Source organism: Protopterus annectens, chromosome 4.part0 (assembly GCF_019279795.1).
Source record: "Protopterus annectens isolate FY-2018-M chromosome 4.part0, PAN1.0, whole genome shotgun sequence".
NCBI lineage: Eukaryota > Metazoa > Chordata > Ceratodontiformes > Protopteridae > Protopterus > Protopterus annectens.
In genome coordinates this window covers 309,080,179-309,107,167 of record NC_056733.1, presented here as the reverse complement: position 1 = coordinate 309,107,167, position 26,989 = coordinate 309,080,179, and the positions used below count along the sequence as shown (strand labels likewise).

Genomic DNA, 26,989 nt, shown 5'->3' with positions numbered 1-26,989 from the left:
TCCCTTAGTGTTGGCCTGTACTTCAAAGAAGTAGATGCCAAACAAGAGCGGTCCCAGGACTGAACCCTGAGGTACTCCACTTGTCTGGAGCTGGATTTGGAGTCAGCTACTTTTAAAGTGTCGGTTCTATCAGTAAGCCAGTTAGCAACCCATTGGGTGACATAGCAATTAATGCTCAGCTTAGTAAGTTTATCTATGATTCCAGAGTGGGGGATGGTGTCAAAGGCCTTGGCAAGGTCTAGATAGGCTGTATGAATCACCTTACCCTTGTCCATGGCTCTGGAGACTGATTCGAAGAAGTCACTCAGGTTCAGGAGACAAGATCGGCCCTTCACGAACCCAAACTGGGTGGGGTCCAGTGTTTGAAGGTTGCCAATGTCTTTGTTTACAAGTTCCATGATAATACGCTCCATGGCCTTGCAGATCAGGCTTGTCAGACTGATGGGACGGTAGTTTCCAGGATCCAAGGTGGATCCCCCCTTGTGGAGTGGGATAACTATAGCTCTGCGCCACTCAGTGGGCACAAAACCTGAGGTGAGGCTATGATTAAACATGACACTTAGGTGAGGTGCCAGTTCATATCGTAGTTCATGTAGTACACAGCCTGGGATGTCATCTGGTCCCATTGATGCTGTATTCTTAGCTTTGGAGAGTGCGTTTTTACCTGTGTGGCCATTATTACTGGAATTTGGCAAACTTCCGGTACTGAGATGTGCCATTTAGGGGTGAGAGGGGGGTGAAGTTGGCACTGAATCGATCTGCCAGGATTTTGGCAATATCCTTGGGATCAGTATATTTAATGCCATTCTGTTTTAGCTCAGAGCAGATCTGAGCATTGCCATTTAGATTCCTGACTTAGTTATAGAATGCCTAGTGGTTGTCTTTGGAATCTTTGGCAATTTTATTTTCGTAACTAGCTTTGGAGGATTTTATGAGGGATCTCAGTTTCTTACGGTGGCTGGTAAGGGAGTTTTTTGCAACCTGGGATTTTCCTCTTTTCTGCAACAGTTTCTTCCTTTTGTTGTAAAGTTTGTTTATGGCAGGGACCACCAGATTGGCTTCCTTTTTTTGGATGAGAGCATCTTGGTTCAATTTGGGATGGCACGATTCATGCATGAGTGGATGTGCTCGTACAGTGCCTTAGTGTAGGATTCAGCAGTTGAACTTTCAGTTCCTGTCTGCAAAGATGTCATGAAGTTTGTCACTTCTGACTTGAGTAGCATGAAGTTGGCTTTGGAGAAGTTTTTTATGGAGGTTTCCTTACTGGGGGGTGGGGGTGGGATGTGGATGTAAAGGATGATTAGCTTATGGTCAGACCTGACTAACAAGGGGGTGACCATAGGTGTGGAGCATCAGTTTCCCATTTTGGTAATGACCAGGTCTAGGATATTGGAGCCCCTGGTGGGACTATGGATTAGTTGATCCAGGGCGTTGGAATTTATGAATTCCAAGAACCGTTGGGCAAAGGTGTTGGTACACGAGTAGTTTTCCCAGTTAATGGCAGGGTAGTTAAAATCACCCAGTATTAGGGTGTTTGGTTCTATCTTAATATTTTCCAGTATGTTTAGAAAGGTGTAGTGAGAATCTTGGAGCATGGTGGGGGATCTGTAGCAAACTACAATTTGGATTGCAGTCTTACCTAGTGTTAATTGCACCTGGAGAATTTCAGATGCATTGTGTTGGGCAACTAGCCTGGTGTTGTGAATATCCTTGGTGAATGTGGACACTCCTCCACCTTTAGTGTTTCTGTCCTGGTTTGGTGGCCGAAAAGTGTGGTAAGAGTTGTAGCCTGGTATTGCAGGGGTGCTCTCTGGAGCCTTGAATCAGGTCGCAGTTACTGCACAGATATCGATGTTCTCCATTTTTAGGAGTGCCTCGAAAGAGTGCATTTTGAGGTTTAGACTTCTAGCATTGAGTAGCATTACCTTCAGATTTTGCATGCTTGTACCTGTTACGGTGGTGGTTTTGTCCTTTGAACTTTGCCTAAAAAAGGCACTATAGGGGTGGCAAGAGCCTTAGCCTGTAACCTGAATCCCAGGGGCGACAGGTGCAGACCATCTCTGGCAAAGCATCGTGGTCTGTCAATCATGTCATCCCAGGCAGACAGATACTGGATCCCCTTTGAATGACACCAGGGGCTTAGCCAATTGTTGAAGTCAATCGTTTTGTCCTTATATTGTGGTATCATTCTGGGTGAAGGCAGGATGCTACTCAGGGCTAGGGTCATACCTGCCTGGGCCACATAATCCGAGAGCTCTTCCATGTCTCTTTTCATGTAGTCCAGGGAGGTACGTCTCAAGTCATTCACTCCAACATGGACAATGACAGAGTCATATTTGTACTTGTTGTGGAGTGACTTGAGTGCATGCATTATGTGGCGGATCCTGGCACCCAACAGGCAGCTCACTGTAATTTTCTCCTTGTTCAACCTGGTGAGTGGGACATCAGTGTGCTGGACTATAGAGTCACCTATGATTAAAGTGTTAGGTACGTTATCTTGCCTTAGGGGCTGTTGCTGTGTGGCACACTGGTGTTGTGAGCTATGTGACACTTTGGTTGTGATTGGTGTTTGTTTGCGTTTCAGCTTCAGAGGTCCATGCTCCTTGGGCAGGTTACAGTTAAGGGGCTCTGCATATGTGGATTTAGTGTTGCTATATGTGGGTGTTGGTTTAGAAGGGCTGTGTGTTGCTTGAGGTGTAGTGTGGTTGTTAACCTTCTCCTCTTGACTGTCTAGCCCAATCTTGGGGGGAGAGAGCTTTGCTTCCATTTTGGCTATGTAAGTGCATCTCTCACATGCTGTAGTGTTGGGTGGTAGGAGGAAAGGGTTGTCTGTGTACATGAGGTAATTGCTGCATTTCCCCAGTATGCCCAGATTCACCAGGTGGACAGGAGAAATCACCGGAAGCTGACCCTTGGGCATGCCTGGTTTGGTGCTTTTTTTTTTTTTGTAAAGTTCAGGAGCTGTTTTCCCTTACCTTAGCAAGTTACTTTGCAATTATAGGCTGTTTGTGTGATGAATTTGTCTCTCTACCATGAGTTGTTTATTTGCCAAAGCAGGTTCAGATCTCTAGTCCTGGTGTTTGCTGGACTGTTTGATTTGTGGAGATAAAAGAGCCTTTGGACTGCCAGATCCCTAATAGTCCAAAATGCAAAGCACAAATCAAATCTAATGAGTCTAACAGACAATAAATACAAGAACACAGCCTCCAGCCTTTCCTGGTAACTCAAGTGTTTTATGCCCATGATCGGTTTTGTTGGAAACCTCTTGGGTCTCTCAAACTGCCTAATATGTCTAGTAAGATACATCCCAAAAGAGACACTGCATTATACGATGGATAAGATCAGTGCAAAATACAGAGAGGAAAGGACTTCATTGGATCCAAATGAAATTGCTTTGAGAACAGCTACACCAGAAAGTATTTCCTAACCACTGTTGTAACATGATGATCAAATGAGAGGGCGTTATCTATTCATGTTTCAAGTTGTCTTACAACATCTTCAGTTTGGAATGGTGTGTTGTCTGTACTATAAGCTGGGCTGAAACATAGTTTACCAAATGTGACCACTCTAAGAAGGTAACCAGTTGAGTCCTTCAAAGATCCACACCAGGACCTCTACTATACTGCACATGCATTTCTGATCTTCAAATCAAAAGTGGGATTCTCCAGTTAACCAAGTTTGTGAATGATTGTAAACTGGGTGTCATCCTCAAATCCTCTTTTGACATACACAAGCTAAAACTTGAACTTACACATTAATAGTCGTTATACAGAGAATGGGCTAAAAGTAAAACCTAAAAAGTGCAATATTCTCATATATGTATATATTCTAGAGAAACAAAAGAGCATAGAAAACAAAGAACCAAATGATGTACTCTGAAGTGGTTAATTAAAACAAAGACGTCGATGGGCTTCACAGACACATTTATCAAAGGTCAAAAACTACAGAAATTCTTTATTGGGTCTAGCATACAGCTGCAGGCTTAGTGAATGCAATCTCTGACAAGTGGCATCACTTAATGATACACTCCCTCGCTTCATTGCTCCATGTTTAAATCAAGCATTATACCTCATGGCTAATAAGGACAGAAAAGGGGGGAAATTAAAAACATTCAATATGCATTTTAAAATCTTTTTGAATCAATCTACCACTCTATTTTGATGACCTTTGTCTGGGTAAGATAATTTTCTTTACCATTTTATAACATGCCATGGTTAAAAACTTATTAACTTTATTAGTCTCCCTATCACTGTTTTGCTGTCAGGCCCTTTCATCTCAGATATGGAACTTCCATAAACCCCACTGAATTTTCAGCCAAATTATGCCCCACCCCAATAAGTGAAAATGTTTTCAGTGAGTGTTATTACTTGAAGCCCTTCTAGAAACTATGGCAAACCTTGATTTCAGTCATGTTTGAAGACAAAAGGAAGGCACAAATGCCCTCATTTTAGACAGGAACTCCATTCCCCTTTGTTTTCTTCTTGTCAAGACATTTGAATATCACAAGAATAAAGCTGATATGAATTTAGCCCTTCAAAAGAAAATGGCAATTCAGAATAGCTGCAGTTCTGTTTTTATACTTATATTGTTATATATATTTTTTATACGTTTTTGGTCTGCACATTGAGCTTGAAGCTATGAAATTTTGTTTAGCCTGCACTCTTGTGTGGGTCTAAATGGCAATAAGGTTTACTTTGACTTTTTGACAGTGTATGGCAAAAAAAGATCTATGACAGAAATTAAAATCAGCTTATAAGGCAAAACAAGAAGCATCTTAAGTATCTTCATCATGGAAAAAAAGAGTTTATTGCTAGGGTTTATGTGAAATCATTGAGGTGTTTGCATCAAATCTGCTCATATGGGCAAATACAAATAGATTAATTACATTCTTATCAAGTTTTCAAATCTGCTGCTTGAATGAACAATGAATGCATAATAAATAATCTGAAATGCTGCAAATGATCCAGGTCAGGCAAAAACAAAAAACAAACAAAAAAAGATGATATGGATCAGTGCAGTTATATTGCTATAAAAAAAAGTTAGATGAAAAGAAAAAGAAGGCAGTACCTTTTAAATGATGGTGGCACAGTTGCTTGTCATCACATGCAAACTATATAATTATCATCAATGCACTGTTTTTTTCTACACAGAAATTTTTAAACTGCATCTTGGACTGTAGCAGTAACATAAATAGCATTAGCTTTTAACTACAGAATGTAAATTTAACTTGAGGTCCTTTAAATACATGAGACATACAGATGTCCAATTGCTAAAACTGCAACTAAAATCATTGTGTTCCTAGAAGCTCTGGCGCATTAATGCAATGAACTGCTCCTGCATGTTTTCTGGTAATACCTTCTCAGGTGCTTCTTTCTTCAGACAATGTAGTAAACACGATTGCATCACAACACTGGGAGATGTGTAAGCTTCCTTTGTTTACTTAATATGTACTGACATCCCTAATGAAGGAACCAGCTCCCTTTCCTCAGAATAACAGATGTGTCAATGCCAGATGTACAGGGACTGCACTAACCAGGCGCAGCATTCTGTCAGGGAGCAGTTATTACATTCAGGCCCAAACCACCTGCAAGGTATGCCAAGCTGCTTCCTGAATTAAGGTCATATGCAAGGTCATGTTTTCCCCTTGCCCCTCAATTTTTTTATTTTGGTAAATCAATGTGGATTATATTCAGTGACAAACATTACAGTGACATACGTCTCATTGTTCTGAAAATGTATATTGATACAAAAACTGTTGTTCTATTAAAGTTTTAAATGAATTAGAGTAATCTTTAAAACTGCCCCCCCCCCCCCCCATTACTTCTGTTACTGCCCAGGATTCTCAAGCAAAGAAGTTTTGAGAGGCTCCATGAAAAGAATGCATATTAGTTTGTTTCAGGTATTGAAATCACCACTGTTTAGCTTTCATGCAAGAGAGCCCCATTTATGGATCATTCATGCAAAGGCTGTAGCGAATGCATGACAAAATATAATAATCTTTCAATCAATATTAAACATTGGGGATCATTCTACAGACGAATTATTTTACTGTATGCATGTCTGGTACTTCAGGTGATGATATTATTGAAGAAAACTTAAAAGAGATCCTTAAAACAAACAGGCAGAGCTTTGATAGAAGTTCTGCGTGATGCCCAATGAACATGGCGAACAAGCAGTAGAACAGGGGTCTCAAACTCAAATGACCACTGGTGTTATATGAGGACTAACAAATTCAGGCAAGGGCCACAGTCTCCAAGACAAAAAGAAGTACAGTCAGTGTAGCTAGAAAAGTAATGTAATCACTTCTCTCATCTGTCATTATGTTGATTTGAGGGCTGCTTGAGGTCTTCATGCAGTAGAAGCCACATTCATACAAATATGATACAAACAATTTCAGTGCATACAGATGGGACTAAAAAGCTAGTACAACCTTGCCATTTGATCTTAAACATGCTATCTACTTTACATTAAATCAGACTACGCAAACACATGATGGCTAGGAAATGATTGTCATTTTTTATTGGCTCTTTTGTTAAGTTAAAACCTCTCACTTTCTTCCTTATTTTAAATACTGTCTGAATCATAAAGAATTTATTGTAGCTATATAGGGCTCTAGCCATTTTCTAACAGACCTGCTTCTGCAGATTTTGAAACTGAATTTTAACAATAAATGAATTACTTCTTTTATAATACATCATGCAAAAGCGTATGGTGTATTACCTGTTCTCATGTTTAAAATTGTTTCACTGTCTTTGCATGTTGTACGCCTCTTAAATCTGGACTCTTTCCTTTGCTGTAACAAATGCTGAAGTGCAAAGTAAGAGGTATATACATGACTCCTCACTATATAAGATAAAACAATCCTTGCAGGCAAAATAATACCTTTAGTATGCAAGTCTTTTAGTTCAGTTCATTACTGATTGCAATACTTTGATCCTTTACAAATATCCCTTTCATAATCATTTCTCCCTCTGTAAGCCTGTTACTCTTTATGACACAAATTATATTTTGTGTGTAATTTTGAGATTAATTTAACCAATTATTTACTTGCAGAGCAACAGATGAGTAAATGTAATATCTGGTATTTTTGTTTTACCTGAATGACAAGTAAAGTACTAATACTGACAAATTAAAATAAGACCAATGGAATATGATCATTTCAAGTACAGAATTCTGCAGTACCACATTCAGTTTTTGTATTGCTAAACAACAGTCAGAGGTTACACTCTGAATCGCACACCCTCATTCTCAGATAAGATGCAATACAGTTAACTAACAAAATAACAAAAATGGATAAAATGTTGCCAAAAAAGTAAATAAAGTGTACCTCGCATAGGGGACTTCATGGCGGCTTCCACCATACCGACCAGCAGCTGGAGGCTCTTGGGGTCCTGCGCCAGCCCTGACGCAAATGCTGCCAGTGCGTCTGCATGGCGTCCGAGGTACTGGAGGGCAACACCCTGTCGGAAGTATGCCTGGTGAGAAAGAAATGGTAAGAATAGTTAGTTTTAATTGAATTATCATGAAAACCTGCACCTGAATTCAACAGTAGCAGTATTCACTTATTCAAAACTCTTGTATTTAATTTGTAGTATGAACGTTTTGATGTGTGAACATTTTATGCAGAGAACAGCAGAATGTTTTGCTTTGCATTTACATATTGCTTTTCACGGGAATTCACAAACGTTTAAAAAATCCTGGAACACATATGCACAAACACACAACTGTCAAATTTTTTCTATAAAATTCTTACATTTCACCTTTTTAATATTCTTTACTTAAAAGTACGCAAGCAATGATGTAAAGACATAAAAGTTACTCCTGTTTTTAACAGCTGATCACATTAAAGTATATGTTAGCTACTCTCAGATAAAACTGATTCAGTTTACTAAAGACAAAGGACTAGTTTCTTTTCTTTATGGTCTTACTCTCTCAGCAAAGTCTAGCTGCACAGAACATTACAGAAAACAGCTACACTTTCTCCTTCTGAAGTTCTATTTTTTTTTCTCTGTTAGATGCGACTACTAGATACATTGAGACATTATACAAAAACTGTAAATTCTAAAACAGACAAACTTGCTCAGTTAAAGATCTACCTTATATAGGTATTTTTAGCCTCACAACTACTATGCATTTGATGCAGCAACAGATGACCACCCGCTCTGGGTCAGCTACTAGTGTTAACCACCGTAATGTCACATGTTCATGTTGTACATGGAAAGCTACCTACATCTGTATTTTCAAAGGAAGTACTTCTAGATAAAAGCAAGTAAATGAATAGGGCAAATACATGAAATGTATCTAATCACAAAAACTTCAGCAGTGTGATGTAATTAGGAAATATAGCACAAAGAGAGTTGTTTTAAGCATGAGAAGTAGGTAAGCCATTAATTACGACAGGCAAATACTATCAGTACTTTATAATGTTACAAAAATAAGTTAAATTAGCTTTACTCTGTAATCATTTTGAAAGTTTTGATGAAACACTATCAAACAGTTAATCAAAGGATAAGAGTCAGACTACAATATGCACACATCAGTTATTAAAGACAGTTTATCTTTTGTCATCTATCAAATGACTTGGGTTCCTTTTTTCTTTCAGAGCATTTCATAAGTCATTGCCACAGTCATTCTTTGCCAGCATCGTGGAGTTTATGCCACCAGAAAAACTGCCTCAATCACCTATTGATAAGAAAGTCAATTAAATGATGTGACAGTTTTCATATACCCACACACTCCCTTGACCTAAGCACTCCACCGAGTCCACATACAGTCATTTGACCTAAAAATTCCACTTGCATAATCATTTAAGCTAAAAACTCCACCACACACTTCATTGACTGAATCTCTCATTCATATACTCCAAATCAAGCCAATCCATCATGATGCACATTCTCTTAGCCTAAAAGTTCCAGCCATATACTCTCCCTCCAAACATGCTTCTTCAGCATAACCCCCATCCACAAACACTGCCTTAACCTAAACACTCCACCCACACATTCCCTTAGACTAATCTTTCCACATACACAAAGCCTTGACCTAAACACTGCACACACGCGCGCACACACACACACACACACACACACACACACACACACACACACACACACACACACACACACACACACACACACACACACACACACTCTCTCTCTCTCTTGCTCTCTTCAATCATGCGCTATTTCTCATTGTAAACATTTCACCTACACACGCCATTGAGGACTGACTCCATGATTTAATCTCTCTTCCCCCATAGAGTCCATCTAGTAGATAGAAAATGGTCACGGGTTAAGTCCAGCTAGACCCACAGTCCAGATTAATCAAACATATCTTATAGCAGAATGCTTCAATTTTTACAACTAGTATATAGTATCAAACAACATATCCCTTCAACACTACTAAAGAAAATATTTAGCTCAAAGAAACAAGGATAAAACAGAGGAATAAATAAATTCCATATTAATATACAGTTATATTTTGTGGAAAAAATAACTATGGCTGCAATTTCATTCATTGAAAACTACTGTATCTAAATCACTGGTGAAAATCCATGTCTTCCTAATCAGCAATTTAAGCAATCAAGCAGGAAGCAAAAAAGGAATGAAAAAAACGAAAATAAATAACAAGCTTTCACAGCACCAGGACGATTCAGGAAAAAAAGGCACAGCCTCCTTATACCACAATGTTACCAGCTTTCCTAGTTGCAGCTAATTAATAACTATGAGTTAATAGATTCCAAAATCATCATTGCTACTCTAAGAAACATCTTCCTGATGCTCCCTGTGGTTGTTACCCAATGATTCACTCTCTTCAGGGTCATCAGATCAAACTTCGTTTTTACGGTTCATAGGCTTTTATTAAACTCACAACCAAAGGAATCCATCAAGAAGCTGAGCCACATTACCCAGTACTGGTGGAAGACTAACAACATCACCCATTAAGCAAACTTCCTCCACATATCCCCAGTGAAAAATTGTGATCGCCCATCTAGTCATCTAGACTGGTTTTAAATGTTGCTAGGGAAGTACTGTACTTGACCAGTAGGGGCAGCCTGTTCTAGAAATGGAGGGGATGTCGTTGGACTAAGTATCTGTCTCACCATCTGGTGGTGTTGATGTGGCAGTACAAGTTTAAATCTCCAGAATGGTGTTTGTTTTAACGCTGGTTTTATTTAGGTGAAGGAGTTCAAAGGGTGCTGGATCATTCGCAGTACTGGAGGCTAAATGAAGATCACATCTAAGGAGTCTGTTTGGTGCTAACTAAAAGAACAGGACTTTTAGTCAATTCAAGTAGCTAAGGGTACTAACAGCAGAGATTATCTTGGTGAGGAAACACTGAGGACTAACAAGCTGGTTTAGGTGCTCAGTGAGGCTTGTGCCACAGAGTGCATTATAGTGAATGACACACAATAAGGGATGAATATGTGATTTTAAGTTCTTTGGACCTGGAGGAGGTACCATGAAGGATAAGTTATGCAAGGCAAAAAGATTATCAAATGACCACAAAGACACAGTGGTCAAAGGAGAATCTGTTATCAACATATATACCAAAGTCCCTGAAGACAGTCTCAAATTTAAATGGAATGTTATCTATATGGTAAGTAGCAGTGATGTTAATCATTACCAAAGGAAACTATGTTGTGTTTCTTGAGTGGTGTGATGGTAAGCCCATGATAAATTTCGCAAGCAGCTGTTTGGACCAGCACTTACTAGAAAATATCAGAACAACATATGAACCACCTACAATTTGTAGTCATTGTCAAACTTAGTTAGCCATAGTACCTTGATATCAGTTTTTATGTCTCAGAAATATATGTCAAAGAGGAGGGTCTCAGAAAAGAGCCCTGTGGGATACCACTGGTGACAATTTTCTGCCTATAGCAAATACCCTCAACCTTAATGGTATGACTTCTGTCACACAGCCAACTACCAATCCAGAGAACTATATATGAGTTAATGTTGAGTTTGGACAGTTTATCAGTAATCTCGGCTTGTGGGATAGTATCAGAAGCTTGTCTAGTGGTGACCAGATTGTCAGGAATGTTATTAGACCTCATCTTCTAATCTTTATGCATTGCTTAACATTCTCACACTGGCTGCATACATGCAGTTTCCTAAGAATGCCAGATATTTATCTATCTGTTAATTCGATAAGGCAACTGTACACAAGAGTCCCTTTTCAGGGACAAACAGGAACACTGCCTGCTTAAAACATCTGCTCAGAATCACGCAGCAGCCAGGCAAACGGAGAATAAGGGAGTCAAACACTATAATACAGGAAGCAACTCATTTACAGCCCATTGCCTTATACTTTGCATTTGCTGCCACACCAGTTGATTTTACTTTGCACAATAAGACGTAGAAAGTCCTTCTCTTTTTTATTTATTTTAATTATGAGTTTCTTACTGTGTCCTTGACTTTGTAATCACTGAATCAGTATTATTTTCTTTCACAAGCAAGTTCTTAACTTGCTTCACTCACTCCTTCATGATTAGAGCTCTTCCCACAAATGCCATTCATTCTTATTCCTCTGAGACATTTTTTGGTACAATAAAATAAAAAAAACCTGAGAAATAATTGAAGTAATCTTTCTGTAGCACCATAATATGATAATGTGAGAAGTGATACTTTTGAAGTAAGGGCATCATTAAGGTAGCTGTTTGAATGACGTATGCCGAGACAAACATTATAACATTTATGAGTTACTAGCAAAGCAGGCAAATGCCTTGCTTCTGCACAGCTGCTATTGCTGTAAATAAGGGGTCTATATTATGAACTCGAATAGTCAAATTGCAAAGTACAAAAAGATCAACACATATACGTCGAGCTGCAGTGGATATGAAAAGTGTACACGCCCCTGTTAAAATACCAGGTTTTTGTGATATATAAAAAAAAAATTAGAACACAATAAATCATTTCAAAACTTTTTCCATCTTTAATGTGACCTATATAACCTGTACAATTCAACTGAAAAACAAATCTGTTAGGGGGAAAAATATAAAAAAATAAACATAAAATATGTTGGTTGCATAAGTGTGCACACCATTAAACTAACACTTTGTTAAAGCACCTTTTGATTTAATTACAGCATTCATTCTTCTTGGGTACACACCTGACATCAAACAAAGAGATTCTGATTAACCCTAAATAAAGTCCAGCTGTCCTAGTAGGATTTTCCTGATATTTACTCAGTTGCCTGCTACAGCAAAAGCCATGGCCTGCAGAGAGCTTACAAAGCATCAAAGGGATCTCATTGTTCAAAGGTATCAGTCAGGAGAAGGGTACAAAAAAATTTACACAGCATTGGATATACCATGGAACATAGTAAAGACAGTCATCAAAAAGTGGAGAAAATATGGGACAACAGCAACATTACAAAGAACTGGACATCCCTCCAAAATTTATGAAAAGACAAGACAAAAACTGGTCAGGGAGGGTGCCAAGAGACCTACAGCAACACTGAAGGAGCTGCAGGAATTTCTGGCAAGTACTGGTTGTGTACTACATGTGACAACAATCTCCTGTATTCTCCATATCTCTGGGCTATTGGGTAGAGTTGCAAGAAAGATGCCTTTTCTTACACAGAAAAACACCCAGGTCCAGCTAAAATTTGCAAAACAATACATCAAGTTTCTCAAAAGCATGTGGGAAAATGTGTTATGGTCTGATGAGACCAAGGTTGAACTTTTTGGCCGCAATTCCAAAAGATACGTTTGGCATAAAAACGACACTTTGCATCACCAAAAAAACACTATCCACACAGTGAAGCATGGTGGTGGCAGTATCATGCTTTGGGTTGCTTTTCTTCAGCTGGAACTGGGGCTTTATTCAAGGTGGAGGGAATTATGAACAATTCCAAATACTAGTCACTTTTGGCCCAAATCCTTCAGGCATCTGCTAGAAAGCTGAAGATGAATAGGAATTTCACCTTTCAACACGACAATGATCCCAACCATCCATCCAAATCAACAAAAGAATGGCTTCACCAGAAGAAAATTAAAGTTTTGGAATGGCCCAGCCAAAGTCCAGACATGAATCCAATAGAAAATCTGCGGAGTGACATGAAGAGGGCTGTGCACAACAGATGCCCTCGCAATCTGACAGATTTGGAGTGCTTTTGCAATAAAGAGTGGGCAAATATTGCCAAGTCAAGATGTGCCATGCTGATAGACTCCTACCCAAGAAGACTGAATGCTGTAATTAAATCAAAAGGTGCTTTAACAAAGTATTAGTGTAAGGGTGTGCACACTTATGTAACCAGCCTATTGTATGTTTTTATATTTTCCCCCTAACAGATTTGTTTGTTTTTTAATTGAATTGTACAGGTTATTGGTCACAATAAAAGTGGAAAAAGTTTTGAAATGATTTACTGTTGTCTCATTTTTTATATCACCAAAACCTGGCATTTTAACAGGGGTGTGTACACTTTTTATAGCCACTGTACCTATTCAATGAAATGCTTAACCACTGAAAATCATAACACTGAACCATCATAGTTGGCCAACACCACCTCCTTGGCTCCGCTGTGAATACATAAAATAAAGACATGATCGCCAACCCTACACCTAAAATTCACAATATACAGAATGCCACTACTGTTAATACTGAAAAAGCCATGAAACTGTTAACAGAAAGTGAAGAAGAAACTAATTGAAGTACAGCATAGTAAATGGGGCAAATGACATATACCATCACAGTGAGTATATTTTTAAAGGAATACCAACCGCTGTCAGAAAATCTTGGGTACTGTATTCAGCTTCCTTACCTAATATCATTTTTAACCAGTGCTTCAATGAGTTTTTCACTATTTAGAGTACTGGAATTCTGTATGTTGTGAATTTTAGTTGTAGGGTTGGATAGCACGTCTTTTCCTTTACACATTCACTGCGGAGCCAGGAAGGCGGTGTTGGCCAACTATGATGGTTAGATGTTATGATTTTCAGTGTTTCAGCATTTCAGTGAAGTGGTAGATTGATGTATATGTCTCAATCTTTTTGTACTCGGCAATTTGACTGTTTGAGTTCGTAATATAGACCTGTAGATAAGTACTGTTTACCCGAATATGGTCGGTGTGGTAGTCATACACATCAGTGTGAAGTCTATGAATTTATAACCCTACCCCCTCCATATATTAGTGGAATATCCCTTTGTTTTCCCTACAGCTGTGCTTTTACCGACCAGCAACCAGATGACTGTCTCACTGAGCATTACTGAAACTTTTCTATCTCCAAGTGGCAAACATCTTTCTTTACATATGTGCCCATCTTCCCTGTCATTTTATGTCAGTATCATTCTCAAACTCGCAATGACTGTCACAGCCGTAAAGATGTCACCTGCTTTACAAATGACTGGCTTAAGTTCAATGAAACATATTTCAGATACCACACCAGTTAAAAGCTTTTCAATTTCTAGTGGTGGTTGTGGTACACAAATTGATTCTAATTTTAAGGTAAAAGGCAGCTCTTGTTAGAATGCAGCAATGAAATGGCTTCAGATTCAGATTTGTTGCAGGATGACTGCATGTAATTAAATTGTTGAGGAAGATTTAGAATTTGTACTGGCAGCAGAATTAGTGAACAGACAGTGAATTATGCATAACCACAGTAGAAGTCGTTAATGTCATCCACAATGATGCTGTCATCAAAGGACACACTTTGTGTAAGGGTATTTTCTGTGCATGTTTCCAAAGCAAATACACTGATACTATAAAGCCTTATATCAAGGTCAACACATCATGCATATGCAAATGACTAGGTGCAGTAAGCAGACACTCACTTACATAAGAAGCGAGACTGCATATTAAAATGCCTTGTACATCTACTTCAGTTTAAACCGACAATGACAAAGTACATAGGGTGATTTTGTCCTCTGTGGGATTTTTTAGTACGCTGTAGGAATCTCCTCTCTTAAGTAAAATACTGGAAACCCATGCTGTGACTATTTAGTAGACAAACTGTGATATTTCCGAGGCTTTATTTTGCAAATGGGGCTCCAGACGGGGCAAGTGTTCTAGCACTAAATTACAAACAAAAAAAGCTACACTTCTTTTCTCTTTAATCTGTTACTAAACTAAGCAGGCTTAGAGCAGAAGACTAAAGGTAGAAGTTATCAATAAGCTATAGACCAGGGTTTGACTCCCTCAGCCTCCACTTTTCTACTGTGTGACATTCAGTAAGTACTTTCACCAGCAGTATTTTAGAAAACTAGTAACTGGCCATAAACCATATCAAATATTACAAGAAAAAGAAAAATCAAACAATACAATGAGTTTCTCTGCTTTACTAGAAGCTGCTGTTTCTGTTTTTTTTTTCCTCCAGCATTATTAAGAGAGAGAAAGATGCATTTTGTCTGTGAGAAGTTATCTGTAAAGGTCCCTCCCAAATGCAGAGTCTACAGTGCATTCTATGTTTAACATTTATTTATTTATTTATTTTACATTTGTTTATAGTGAGAGTCTGACTGGACACAGGTCCTTTTTCACTGGAAGCCAGGGAGAAAAGCTACAAGAGTAACAAATACATACAACAGAGAAACAAATACAGCCAAGTGAGAAACAAATACATACAAGATGTTGGTTTCAGACACAATAAGTAGAGCAATGGTAATTTACATAAAATGGTTGTTTACATTTAGTGGGTATATCCACATGATTATGTGCAGTTAAAGTGAAACTACCATTAGTACATCATGCTAGCAGAGTAAGAATAATGATACTAGAGTGAAAAGGAGGAACAGGTAATCCAGGGAAGGTGCAGGTGCACAGCCAGGTGTTAGTAAGGTGCATTTTTAGAAGTTTTTTAAATTGAAGAGGAGTTAGTTACTAGTGAGTTAGGTAGATTACTCCAGTGTTTGGAGATGTAGTTGGAAAAAAGTGATTACCTGCTGAATTGTTACCTTTGGTGGTATGTAGAAGTAGTTTGTTGCTGAAGCGAAGGGGTCTTGAGGAGGAATGTGACTGAATAATATCTTTGGGGGCAGCTTTTTTTTCTGATTGATGCAGTATTTTGTGGGTGAAGGTAAGTTGCTTAAAGAGAAGAAGTTGAGGGAGTTCAAGCCAGTTGAGCTGCTTAAGTGATGAGCAGTGATGTGACCTGTATGAGGCATTATTGACAAACTTGGAGATTTTATTGTAATAGACTTTGCGTTTGGCTAGATCTGTCTTGTGGAGGTTGATTAAGATTGGGGAGGTGTACAGGAGAGTTCAGAGGGGGTGGGTTCAACAATGGTGGCTTTCGTGTTATTTGTCAGAAATCTGTTGTTTCTATATAGGAGACCTATTTTTTATGAACTTTTTTAATGGATTGGGTTATGTGAATATCAAATGTCAGGTTATTGTTCATTCCCATTCCTAGTAATATGGTGTGGTTTGTTGGGGTGATAATAGTTTTATTTTTACAGAGGATACTGAAGGTTGTGGATGGGGAGGTGTATCTGGCTGGGTAGAAGAGAAGTTTTGTTTGGGATTTGGGAGCTAGTGAACTAGGATTTAGTGGATAAGAAGGAATCTTGAGTAATGGAATAGAGGTCTTTAAGGGAGGAAGCTGAGCAAATCAGGGTAGTGTCATCAGCATACTGAATCACTGAGGCCTGGGGTGTAGCAGAGTGGAGTTGGTCCTTAAAAAGAGAAAAAAGAAGAGGGCCAAGGATGGAGTCTTGCGGAACCCCTAAGGAGACAGGGTGAAAGATCTTGTTACCAGCGGGCAGCCTGTTGATGCTCTGCTAGTTAACTTTGGAACAAGGTGATAGTGGGGTGACTGAGGCTAAGGGAAGAGAGGACATAGATGAGTTTGAAGTGGTTGACCATGTCAAAGGCCTTGGACAGGCCCAGGAATATGACTGATACAAACTGATCATTGTTTCTATGCTGGTTAACTGTGTTAGTACAGGACAGTAGAGATGTGATGGTGCTGTGAGTGGGGAGAATACCATGTTAAGTATTAGAAAGGAGCTTGTGTGTAAGGAGACAGTCCAGAAGTTGGGTGTGTATGACACTTTCCAGAATTTTTGAGTGAGGGAATTTAATTGCAAATGGGCAATAGATTTTTTCAGTGGAGTTACCTCCTTTGTGTAAGGGTAAGATGTGGGAGATTTTCCAAATGGTGGGGACATAAGATTCAGATAATGACCTGTTTATAAGTATGGATACAGGTTCTGCAAGTGCTACTGCTGCAATTTGCAGGAAATCAGCAGGGAGAGTCTCAGCAGCTGAGGTAGTGGGTTTAAGTTTATTTGATAATAATGGTGTTAGTGGAGACTGTGTTTAGTGTAACCTGGCTATTGCTTTTAGGAGGGTGCAAACTGTTGTAGTTTGGGGTAGGAGGGGGTGTGGTTGGGGCTGGTCTATGTCAATGTAAGTTGTTGAATTGATTCTGTGAAGTAAGTATTAAACTGAGTGGCTGCGTTCATGGAGTTGTTGGCTGTTGTTGGGGTGTTTCCAGGGGTGCATGGGTTCACTCTAGCCTCCTCAGTAAACTATCCTTTTTCTAAAATAAGCTCAGAGAAGTTTATTTTCAGAAAACATTTAAGTAAGCATTCATAGATGCAAAGAGAAAAAATAATTACAGAGAGACAGACATGTTACATGACTCCTCAAATGGCACCGGAGGAAGCAACTTAAGAACACGAACTATGCTGTGAAACAATTTGCAAGTGAACAGGATTCAGAAAGGTGGCCACCAGCTGTAAGCCCTTTCTACTGCTGGCAGTAATCATTTCTGATTCACAGACAGCCCCACCACAGTGCTTACTCCGAAGAGGTGCAGCATCACGACATGCAACAGGCCTTACATCACAATGCATTTACTGAACTATAAGAAATGCAGATCTCCAATGTCTGGGATTACTGACTGACCAAGGAGTCATGACATGTGGGAACTGTGCTCAAGATGTCTGGACAAAGCTGGGGAGAGCATTAGATGATACCAGGCATTATTTCATTATATTAATCTAATCCACTTAAAAGGTTAAAAAGCAACAGGTCTCTTGCATCTAAATGCATTTCCTGAACAATAAGAAGAACGAACCTCTGATAACTGACATCACTGAGTGAATGTAATCATGCATGGATTATGATGACAGAGAAAAACAGAAGGCAACATCAGAGACATTCTGTAAACTCAGAGACAGGTAAAACCGATGGGGGTGTGTGTGTGTGTGTGTGTGTGTGTGTGTGTGTGTGTGTGTGTGTGTGTGTGTGTGTGCACGTGCGTGTGTGTGTGTAGGGCATGCTCACACATGTATGTGAATGTGTTTACATGTCTAGGGAAAGGAATCAGGGGTACATTTGCTGATGCATCAGCTGCCAGCAGGAATTGCAACAAATGCAGCAAAAAAAGTGCCTGTTAACTCTTGTGGTAATCTCAGAGTTGTACAGAGACATGCATATTAGCCAATAATGAAATCTTTCCTCATTGCAGCTAATGCATCTTTGAATCACTGGCCTCTGTGATCGTGCTAATAGACCCTTTTTCTGCAGCTGGTCCAGGTGCAAGTCAAACTAACTGGCCAGGGAGGGGTTGTAGTAGTGAACTGATGTTGATGGTCAAAGAAAGAGCACTGATAGAAGAGGAGGAGAAGGTCTAACGGGGAATATAATATAGAGAGACAGTTAAAGGATGAAAAAAGCATGAAAATGATATACTAAAAAAAAAAGTGACTTCAAAGCGTAAAGGTCATATCAGGCAAAATTAGTTTTTAATTTTCAAACAGGTCTCCAAAATTATGAATCAGGACAGAGCAGACCATAATGTTTAAAGTAGTTTGCCATAGCTTAAAACTATATCACTGAAAGGTGAATGGTAAGAAACTGAAAATAATAAGAATTGTGCCCAAAGCTTTGTTCTGTACAGAAACTGATTACACTGTGGAAAATGGAACAGCATTAGCTAACAGTAGTCTTTCTGCTGAGTAAGAGGTAATAAATTTACACTGCATTTTGGTGTTAAAATAAAAAAAGACTGCCCGAAGTACAAAGCTGCATTAAAGTAAATCAAATCACATACATACTCCAGCACTACAGATTTTCAATATTTTTCTCGAGAGTTTCCACAAAATATTTTTATGTCCTAATCTTATGAACAGAATTCTCACATACTCGGATGCCACTACTTGCATGAAGTACTCATTTTTTAAATCTGGAGTCAAAGTACTAAAAACTGCCAAATCATGACACTGGATTTGATAGGGTAAGTATAGGTCCATAACTGTTGTTTTCAGTATTCTGTATTTGATTATAGCCCACTATTATTCATTGGAAAAAAACATCTTAAGAACATCAGAATTTTCTTTAATACAGCAAAGACCAAACATCTTCTTTAGGTTTATATGTTCAAAAGATGTATATGTAGATGAAGATGTAGAGGTAAATGTTTATCTCTATATATCTATATTTATCTCTCTCTCTCTCTATATATATATATATATATATATATATATATATATATATATATATATATATATATATATATATATGAGATCTAATTGCAATATCAATGGTGCAACAGGTAGTCCACTTGCCTTTGTTGCTAGAAGAGATGAAGGCTGTGGATTCTATTCCCACACCAATTGATTGGATTGTTGATATTGTAGTGACAAATTAGAGGGCTGCTGTACTTCTGCATGTGTCATCCTTTGGATGATACATTAAACCAAGGTCCCATCAGCTTCAGCTGGTTGTAGCTTAGGTGGATGATGAAGATCCCATGGCATCTATCAAAAAGAGTAGGGGTCCTTTATTTATATACATATATTTACAAACTTATACAATAATTTAAAGTAATTTTCATATTTTTACACATCAAACTTATTAAAAAAAAATATATATATATATATATATATATATATATATATATATATATATCCTCATTATTCTTGAAAGTTTCAAAAACATTTTCTGTAAATAATTTTTCATAGTTTTTAACTCTCTCACATTTTAAAAAATATGGTCTTTTGTTTCTTCTTCTTCACCAAAATTCATATATTTTCTTTCACTTTTCTTTTTGTAAAGGATATTTGCTTTTAAGTGTATTTTTTTATTCCCAGTCTCCATACAAACTCTTGATATTTAACATTATAACTACACTCTTTCTTTCTTTAATTGCTTTAATGTTTAATTCGGGGCTATTTTCCCATGTGTTAATACAATAATATTTCCTCATAATATTTTTAAACCTGTTTTTTTCTATCTTATTCACCCTCATTCATCTTTAGTTTCCACATTTTTATCTTTTGTTGGTAATTCTCTACTTCCTCATCAAAACAATTGTTTATTACTTCTTGTTTCCCAAAATTCCTTATACTTGTATTTAAATACATTTGTCACTAAATTCACATTTTTTCATTTAACCATTTTAGTATCTTATACAAATTTAATGATGCAGCATATAGTATTAGATTTAGCATGCCTACTCCTCCTCTTTCTTTATTCATGTATAATATACCTCTTTTAACAAGTTTTAATCTAGATTCCCATAAGGAGAAAAATCTTTGTAATACAAGTTTTTCATATATTCTAGGAAGCATAATAACACTTGATAAATATGCTATCTTTCCTAATAATAGCAAATTAATCAAATTTCCTTTTTTCTTATAAGTTAATCTGTAGGTTTTCCATAAAACACAAATATCTTTTATTTCCTTTAATATTATATCCCATCCCTTTCTATTGCCTTCTTTATCAAGCTTTATCCCTAAACAGATATTTCTTTCATGGAAAATGGTATACCTGCTATTTTTATTATGTCACCCCCATTCCTCTACTTTTCTATTTATTAAGAGTCATACCTCTTTCCTTTAAAGAATCAACTAAATAAGTAACTTCTCCAGCCATTCGCTAGTTTTAGTTGTTACAACAATATCATCTGCATACGACATCATAAATGGAATTTCAGCTTCCTTTTGAATTATAAGCTTTGCATTCTTAATTTTTTGATTAGCTTCTCTATTATACTCACTACTAAAGCAAGTAAAATATCACATAGCAGTGATAGCAAACTTATGACATGCATGTCAAAAACGACATGCCACGATGTTTTGGGTGACACACCAATGTTCACCAACACCCGAGTTACCAAGGAAACTGAATGAACAAAAATACAAGAAATATGTAACCCTACACTTATCTAGTAAAACTCAGCAACAAAAAACGTCATTAACTGATGTTAATCAAATCAAATGCAGTGTATTCCATATTTTTTCAGTTCAATTCAAAATTACTATTAAAAGTAGGTTAAGTAGGATAATTATTTGGTGCACTATTTTAAGCAGAATTATCAGTGCACGTATAGAATTGTTTCTCTTTTTCTCATTTGGGGGGGGGGGGGTTTAAAAATGCCAGCAGAGTCAAGACAGGCATTTTTCAAATTGTTGACACTCCGAGCCCAAAAGTTCGCCATCACTGACTTATAGGGTACTCCTGTCTTATACCACTGTTCATGTCTATTTCTTTACTTAACCAACCATTCACTACGACACTTACTTTATTATTATTGTTAGAATAAAAAATGCAAACACCAGCAGCCAAAGGTCACCCAGGAGAACGAAATGCAAATTTAAAAACCAAAAACTCCAAGTGATCATCATAGCTAAAAGCATATGTAGTTTATTAAAAATATATTTAATAAACTACATATGCTTTTAGCTGTGGTGGTGGCCTGGAGGTTTTGGTTTTCACATTTTACATTATTACTATTGTTATATGCTGTTATACAAACTTGCTTGATTTTATTGCTAAAATTGTACACATTAATTTCAATTTCCAACAGTACATCATGCTGTATTGAACCAAATGCTTTAATATCATCTACCATAAGTTTTGTATTTTCTTTCTAACAATATCATCAATTATTTCCACCACTATCATTAATAATGCTTGACATACTTTTTCTTTAATACCATATACACTGTCCTTTGTTATATATTACATCTTCTTCACAAATCTTTTCACTGTTCATTCCTTATACTCCATTTTATTTCCCCATCACATATTTTTTGCGATTGTAATCTTTTTTCATATATCTGAAATCTTGTATCCTCCAGAGTAATAATATCAACATCATATTTGTTACACCATTCTAAAATTGCTATCCCTTCTTATTATTTGTTTCATACTATTTATGTACACACAACTGATCCTTAAGTTATTCCTTTCTTATTCTTATACTAGTTTCTTAAAAATTGTTATCCATTCCCTTTCTTATTTTTCTTTATATTAACAGCTTTAAATTTCCTTTTCTATGTTTTACTTTTTTATCAATATAATTCTTTTTTCTTCTTACCATTTTCCAACTTATATCTTCTTCGTCAGTAACTTCTGATTCTAATTAGTCTCCTTCAGTATCTCATTTTTTCTACTAATTTTTCATTAATTTCTATCTCATCTTCATTATTGTTTTGTTCTTTATCATTGCTCTGATTCATAATACTTAACCCATTCTCTTTTTCTTTACAATCTATCCATAAATGTCCCATTTGTTTACATTTATAACATTTTATGGCATGCATAACATTTCTTTTTATCATAATTAATAAATAAATGTCCATCTTTTCCACAGAAAAACATGTTTTTGGTTGTCCCCAACATTTTACATCACCCCTGTTACCATCAACATTTATTATACTTGGAATATGTAGATTTTTTTCTGTTTCCATTTTTAAAATGACACTGCAATCCCATGCCCCAGTCCATAAGCCCCTATTATCATTAACTTTTGAAATGTCTATTATTTCTTTATGTATATTTTTTTAATGTTCTTTTAAAGCCTCTCGTTCCACTTTGGTTCAAAATTGTATATGAATATTAATTTAGTTTCATTAAATGATGCTTTTGCCACATATTCATTCCATGGATTATTTTTTTTTCTTTTTTCATATTTACATAGAAAATTCTCCATACCTTGTAATCTCAAAAAAGTCAAGTAATGTCTCTTTATTAATCAAAATAAACACTCTTACTGAAGGAAATTATGCAACCCTCCTGATTGGAGATTTGCCACTATACATTCCTCTCTTATCATCTCCTCAGTTCATTCAAATAACTTTTATTTTTTTTCTGAATCATTATCTGCCACATTTTTTTTGAGCTGGCATTCACCTCTGCTCCCTTCAGTTGATTTTCCATCTCACACTTTGTACGTCCATCCACCTCTATATTAGGAATGCGAAATGTGCACACACTCTTGTATTACAATCCCACTCGCACCAATCACAAGTAGAGGAAATTCACAGATGCCCTGGTGAAATTCCTCTTTGTATTAGAAGTACCACCTCATGTCACCCATGCAGAGAGGTTACTAGCCAAGTCAACAAAGGATATGAAAAATAAAAAAAATTCACAGTCATACTGGGATGTTCTAACTACATGTCTATGTTCTTAGGTAGGGCTGAGATGAGTTATTGAACTATTTCCGAAAACAGCCCGACCGGCCCATTTTACAGTTAATTCAAGTGTGCTGAACCAGGTGCCTAAATCTATAAATTCAGTGAACCTGGGGTTTGATTACTTTAAAAATATGCTGCACAATTATGCAAAACACTTGTGAGCACATAATTAGTGCAGCCAGTATGGGTTGCAATATGTAAAGGACAAGAGTGGATTTGCAGTGCAAACTATTAATTAGCAGGTGGCAAGTACTGTTATTTCCAACTAAGGTATGTTGAATTTGAGCAAGGATTTCTGTTGCCCCTGCAACATCTAACCATCAAGGTGGTATAGCAATCTAACTACTGGCCACCAAAACCAGAAGATGAGATGAAAAGCATTGTAAAGTGGCCCATGTGGACAGGCAGGACTGACACAGTTATGTTCGACTGTTGGCAATCCAGATTCAGAGGGGGTTATTATGGTTCTGTTAGCAGGGTCAATAAAGGGTATGAATAACTTGCAGAAACATATAATGGCCAGCCACATAACTGAGGTGAAGTCAACAAAGGGTATGAATAACTTGCAGAAACATATAATGGCCAGCCACATAACTGGGGTGAAGTTTCTAAGATCAAGCTTGATCAATTTTGTGATTTATTTCTGTTTTTTTTGTTTTTTTTTAACTGGTTTGGCCCTGCTGGTTGGAACCTGATACAGATGGGGCCCAGGGGAAAATGCTGTACAACTATCACATTGTTTGGATAAGCAGAGAAAATTAAAGTGTTTGGAAAGCATCACATATGAAAAGAATGTATACACTCAGCAAACTTTTAGGAAATGTAGAAAATAAAAACTGTAAAATGAGCACTCAGAATCATACAGGGTTGATACAATTCAGACAGTTAAGGTGGTCTGATAAGACAAACAAAGGAAGGGCACACTATACGTTTAGACATATTATTAACTATCTGGTCTAGAGATGTAAAAGTGGTCCGTTGTAGTGACAAGGAGACAGACACACACACACACACACACACACACACACAAAACCACTTGCAATACACATACACATGCAGACATCATGCAAAGTGCAAAAAATACAAGGAAAGGAAACTAAATGGACTCTGCCTAAAAATCCCATTTCTGATTTATCTTGGATACATCAGCTTATCTTCCTGTTTTTCTGGTAATAAAGTATTGCCTGCCAGTTTCCTTCCCTTCTGCAACACAGAATACAGTGTATGAATGAAGGACAGCACTGCAAATACAGCTTTCAGGACAGAAGTTACAAAAAACACTCTGTGGAACTTAGTATAACTGTATAAGTAAACAACCATGTAACATGATCTGTGATTACTGGGAAGTCATCTTCCTGTCACAAGATGCAAATGTTCAACCACATAACACAATGGGCATTGATCCCTGCTCCAAACAAGCATCCCTAATTACGAACTGTTGTGAAGGTTTCAGAATTCAGCATGTAAAGTCAAAAATGAAGCCGTCGACATAATGAGACTACAGTGCATTAGGAAAGTTCCACATCAAACAGTACAGGATACATTAAATTATCTAATGGGAAAATGATTATGTACAGGCTGCTAACAGTATCTGTCATTAAGAACGAATTAGACTAATTCAAAACCATATCATCTGATTATTTAGCTGATGAGGGAGTCATGAAATGGTATGAACTTTACCTTCTATTAAAGATTACTGCTGCAAGGTTTATATTAGAAATTAGAATTATGCACAAGCTGCCAATTCGGTTATCAAAAAACAGAAGTGACATGGTACAAAGCATAATATACATAGAAGGTACTCTGGCTACATTCCAGTACTGCTGTTCTGGTACTAGAACTGTCTGGCCATAGAATTTTACCAGACTTGTAGTACTGACCCTTGAAATTTCTGTGTCCCTCTTAAGGTATAGTAACATCAAGAATGTTCTAGTTCTTTTGTTAGCCTGCTCTATGGGAAGCAAAAAAAAAAACTTTATAACTAGAAATGTAGAGAGACACAGATCACAAACGGAGATGAAAACCTGGAGAAAACCTTTTTGCTAAGGTGTTTAGGATGAATTCTATAGCCACATCCTTTTACCACAGAGTCGTGTTTAGGATGAATTCTATAGCCACATCCTTTTACCACAGAGTCGTGTTTAGGATGAATTCTATAGCCACATCCTTTTACCACAGAGTCGTGTTTAGGATGAATTCTATAGCCACATCCTTTTACCACAGAGTCATGTTTAGGATGAATTCTATCTATAGCCACATCCTTTTAGATCCTTTTAACACAGAGCCGTGTTTAGGATGAATTCTATAGCTACAACCTTTTACCACAGAGCCGGTATTATGGTGTGTACCACACAACTTCTCTATGTGATTTCAAAGTCTCTTCCCTGCAGGATATATTAGCAGTGATTTCCAAGAAGAAGAGTTTTCTTGTATGCAGAAATCATGGAAATATACCATGACCCTCATATTTATTTAAATTTTATTTATTTATCCTTTGTTGACCAGGTTAGCTCCACAGGGCTAGTATCCTCTTTTCAGGGGGACACCTGTGGTGGTATTTATACTAAAAGGAGAAATTTGGCCAGGGTATCAGGAAATTTCCTCTACTCTTTTTGATAGGTGCAATGGGATCTTATATCCACCTGAGTTACCACCAGATCAAGCAGATGTGGCCTTGAATTAACAGCTCAACCGAAGGACAACACACTCAAGAATGTAGAACCCCCACCACCATATATTGTACTGCATTGTCAGCAATCTATCTACCTGGTTTGGGATTAGAACCCACAGCCTTCTGCATCAAAGGCTGGTGCACTACACGTTGAAATACTGGCAATGCAGCACTCATCTAAAAAAAAGCAGTCTATGCAGAATAAGCACTGACACTGTATATTCCCAAGAGACTAGAAATAATACATTTCATCCAATCTGTAATGTTTTTCATACATATGTATGGAACAGCAAGTACCTATGCAAGCCAGCTATTAAAGCATTATGGAAAAATGCTATGGAAGTTGGCATTGTTCTAGATCAATGACTGTTTGGAAGTTGGAAGAGGATCACACTGTACATCTCACAGAAAAAAAATATTCCTGCCATAGCAATGTTTTTTTCTTTACATATTTCTTCCCTTTCTTTAATGATGATTTTTTTCAACATTAAAGTACTTTTTTGCAACTTGAAATTCCTATTGGTGACCTTGTAAAATCAGAGGCAAGCACTGCATCTCCTTATATATGAGGAGTGACTGACCACACACTACATTTACAGTCGGAGCCTCTCATGGGAATTTGGTTCCCATAGGGACCATTATGATTTGAAACTATGACAGAATAAACAGAATACAGAATCAAGAAAAATAAATCTTACTAAAAAGTAATGACAAAAATAATATTAAAAATAATATCAGACATCCCTAAGCAGCCTGGGACCATTTAAAGTGAGTTTTCTCTGCATGTGGTGAGAAAGAAATGGATTGTTCTAAGGCAGGCCAAGGCCAGTCAGAGGGTTAACTATCTGGAAAAATGTTTTCTGTCACAGGATGCCAATCCTGAAATGTTTGGCTACAGTCCATCAAAAAGTACATAATCCAGCTATACTGGAAGTCTTCAAAT

The 26,989-nt window shown here is 37.3% G+C and overlaps 1 protein-coding gene across 3 annotated transcripts in view; it reads right to left on the bottom strand.

Annotated features, from left to right (window-relative positions):
- Positions 1-26,989, bottom strand: part of TTC28 (tetratricopeptide repeat domain 28) — a 1,879,863-nt gene that overhangs the window by 1,264,815 nt on the left and 588,059 nt on the right. For all 3 annotated transcript variants that reach the window (XM_044068299.1, XM_044068301.1, XM_044068300.1), the window contains exon 2: positions 7,328-7,475. In XM_044068299.1, coding sequence (XP_043924234.1) covers positions 7,328-7,475 — 148 coding nt within the window. The remainder of the gene's footprint in view (positions 1-7,327; positions 7,476-26,989) is intronic.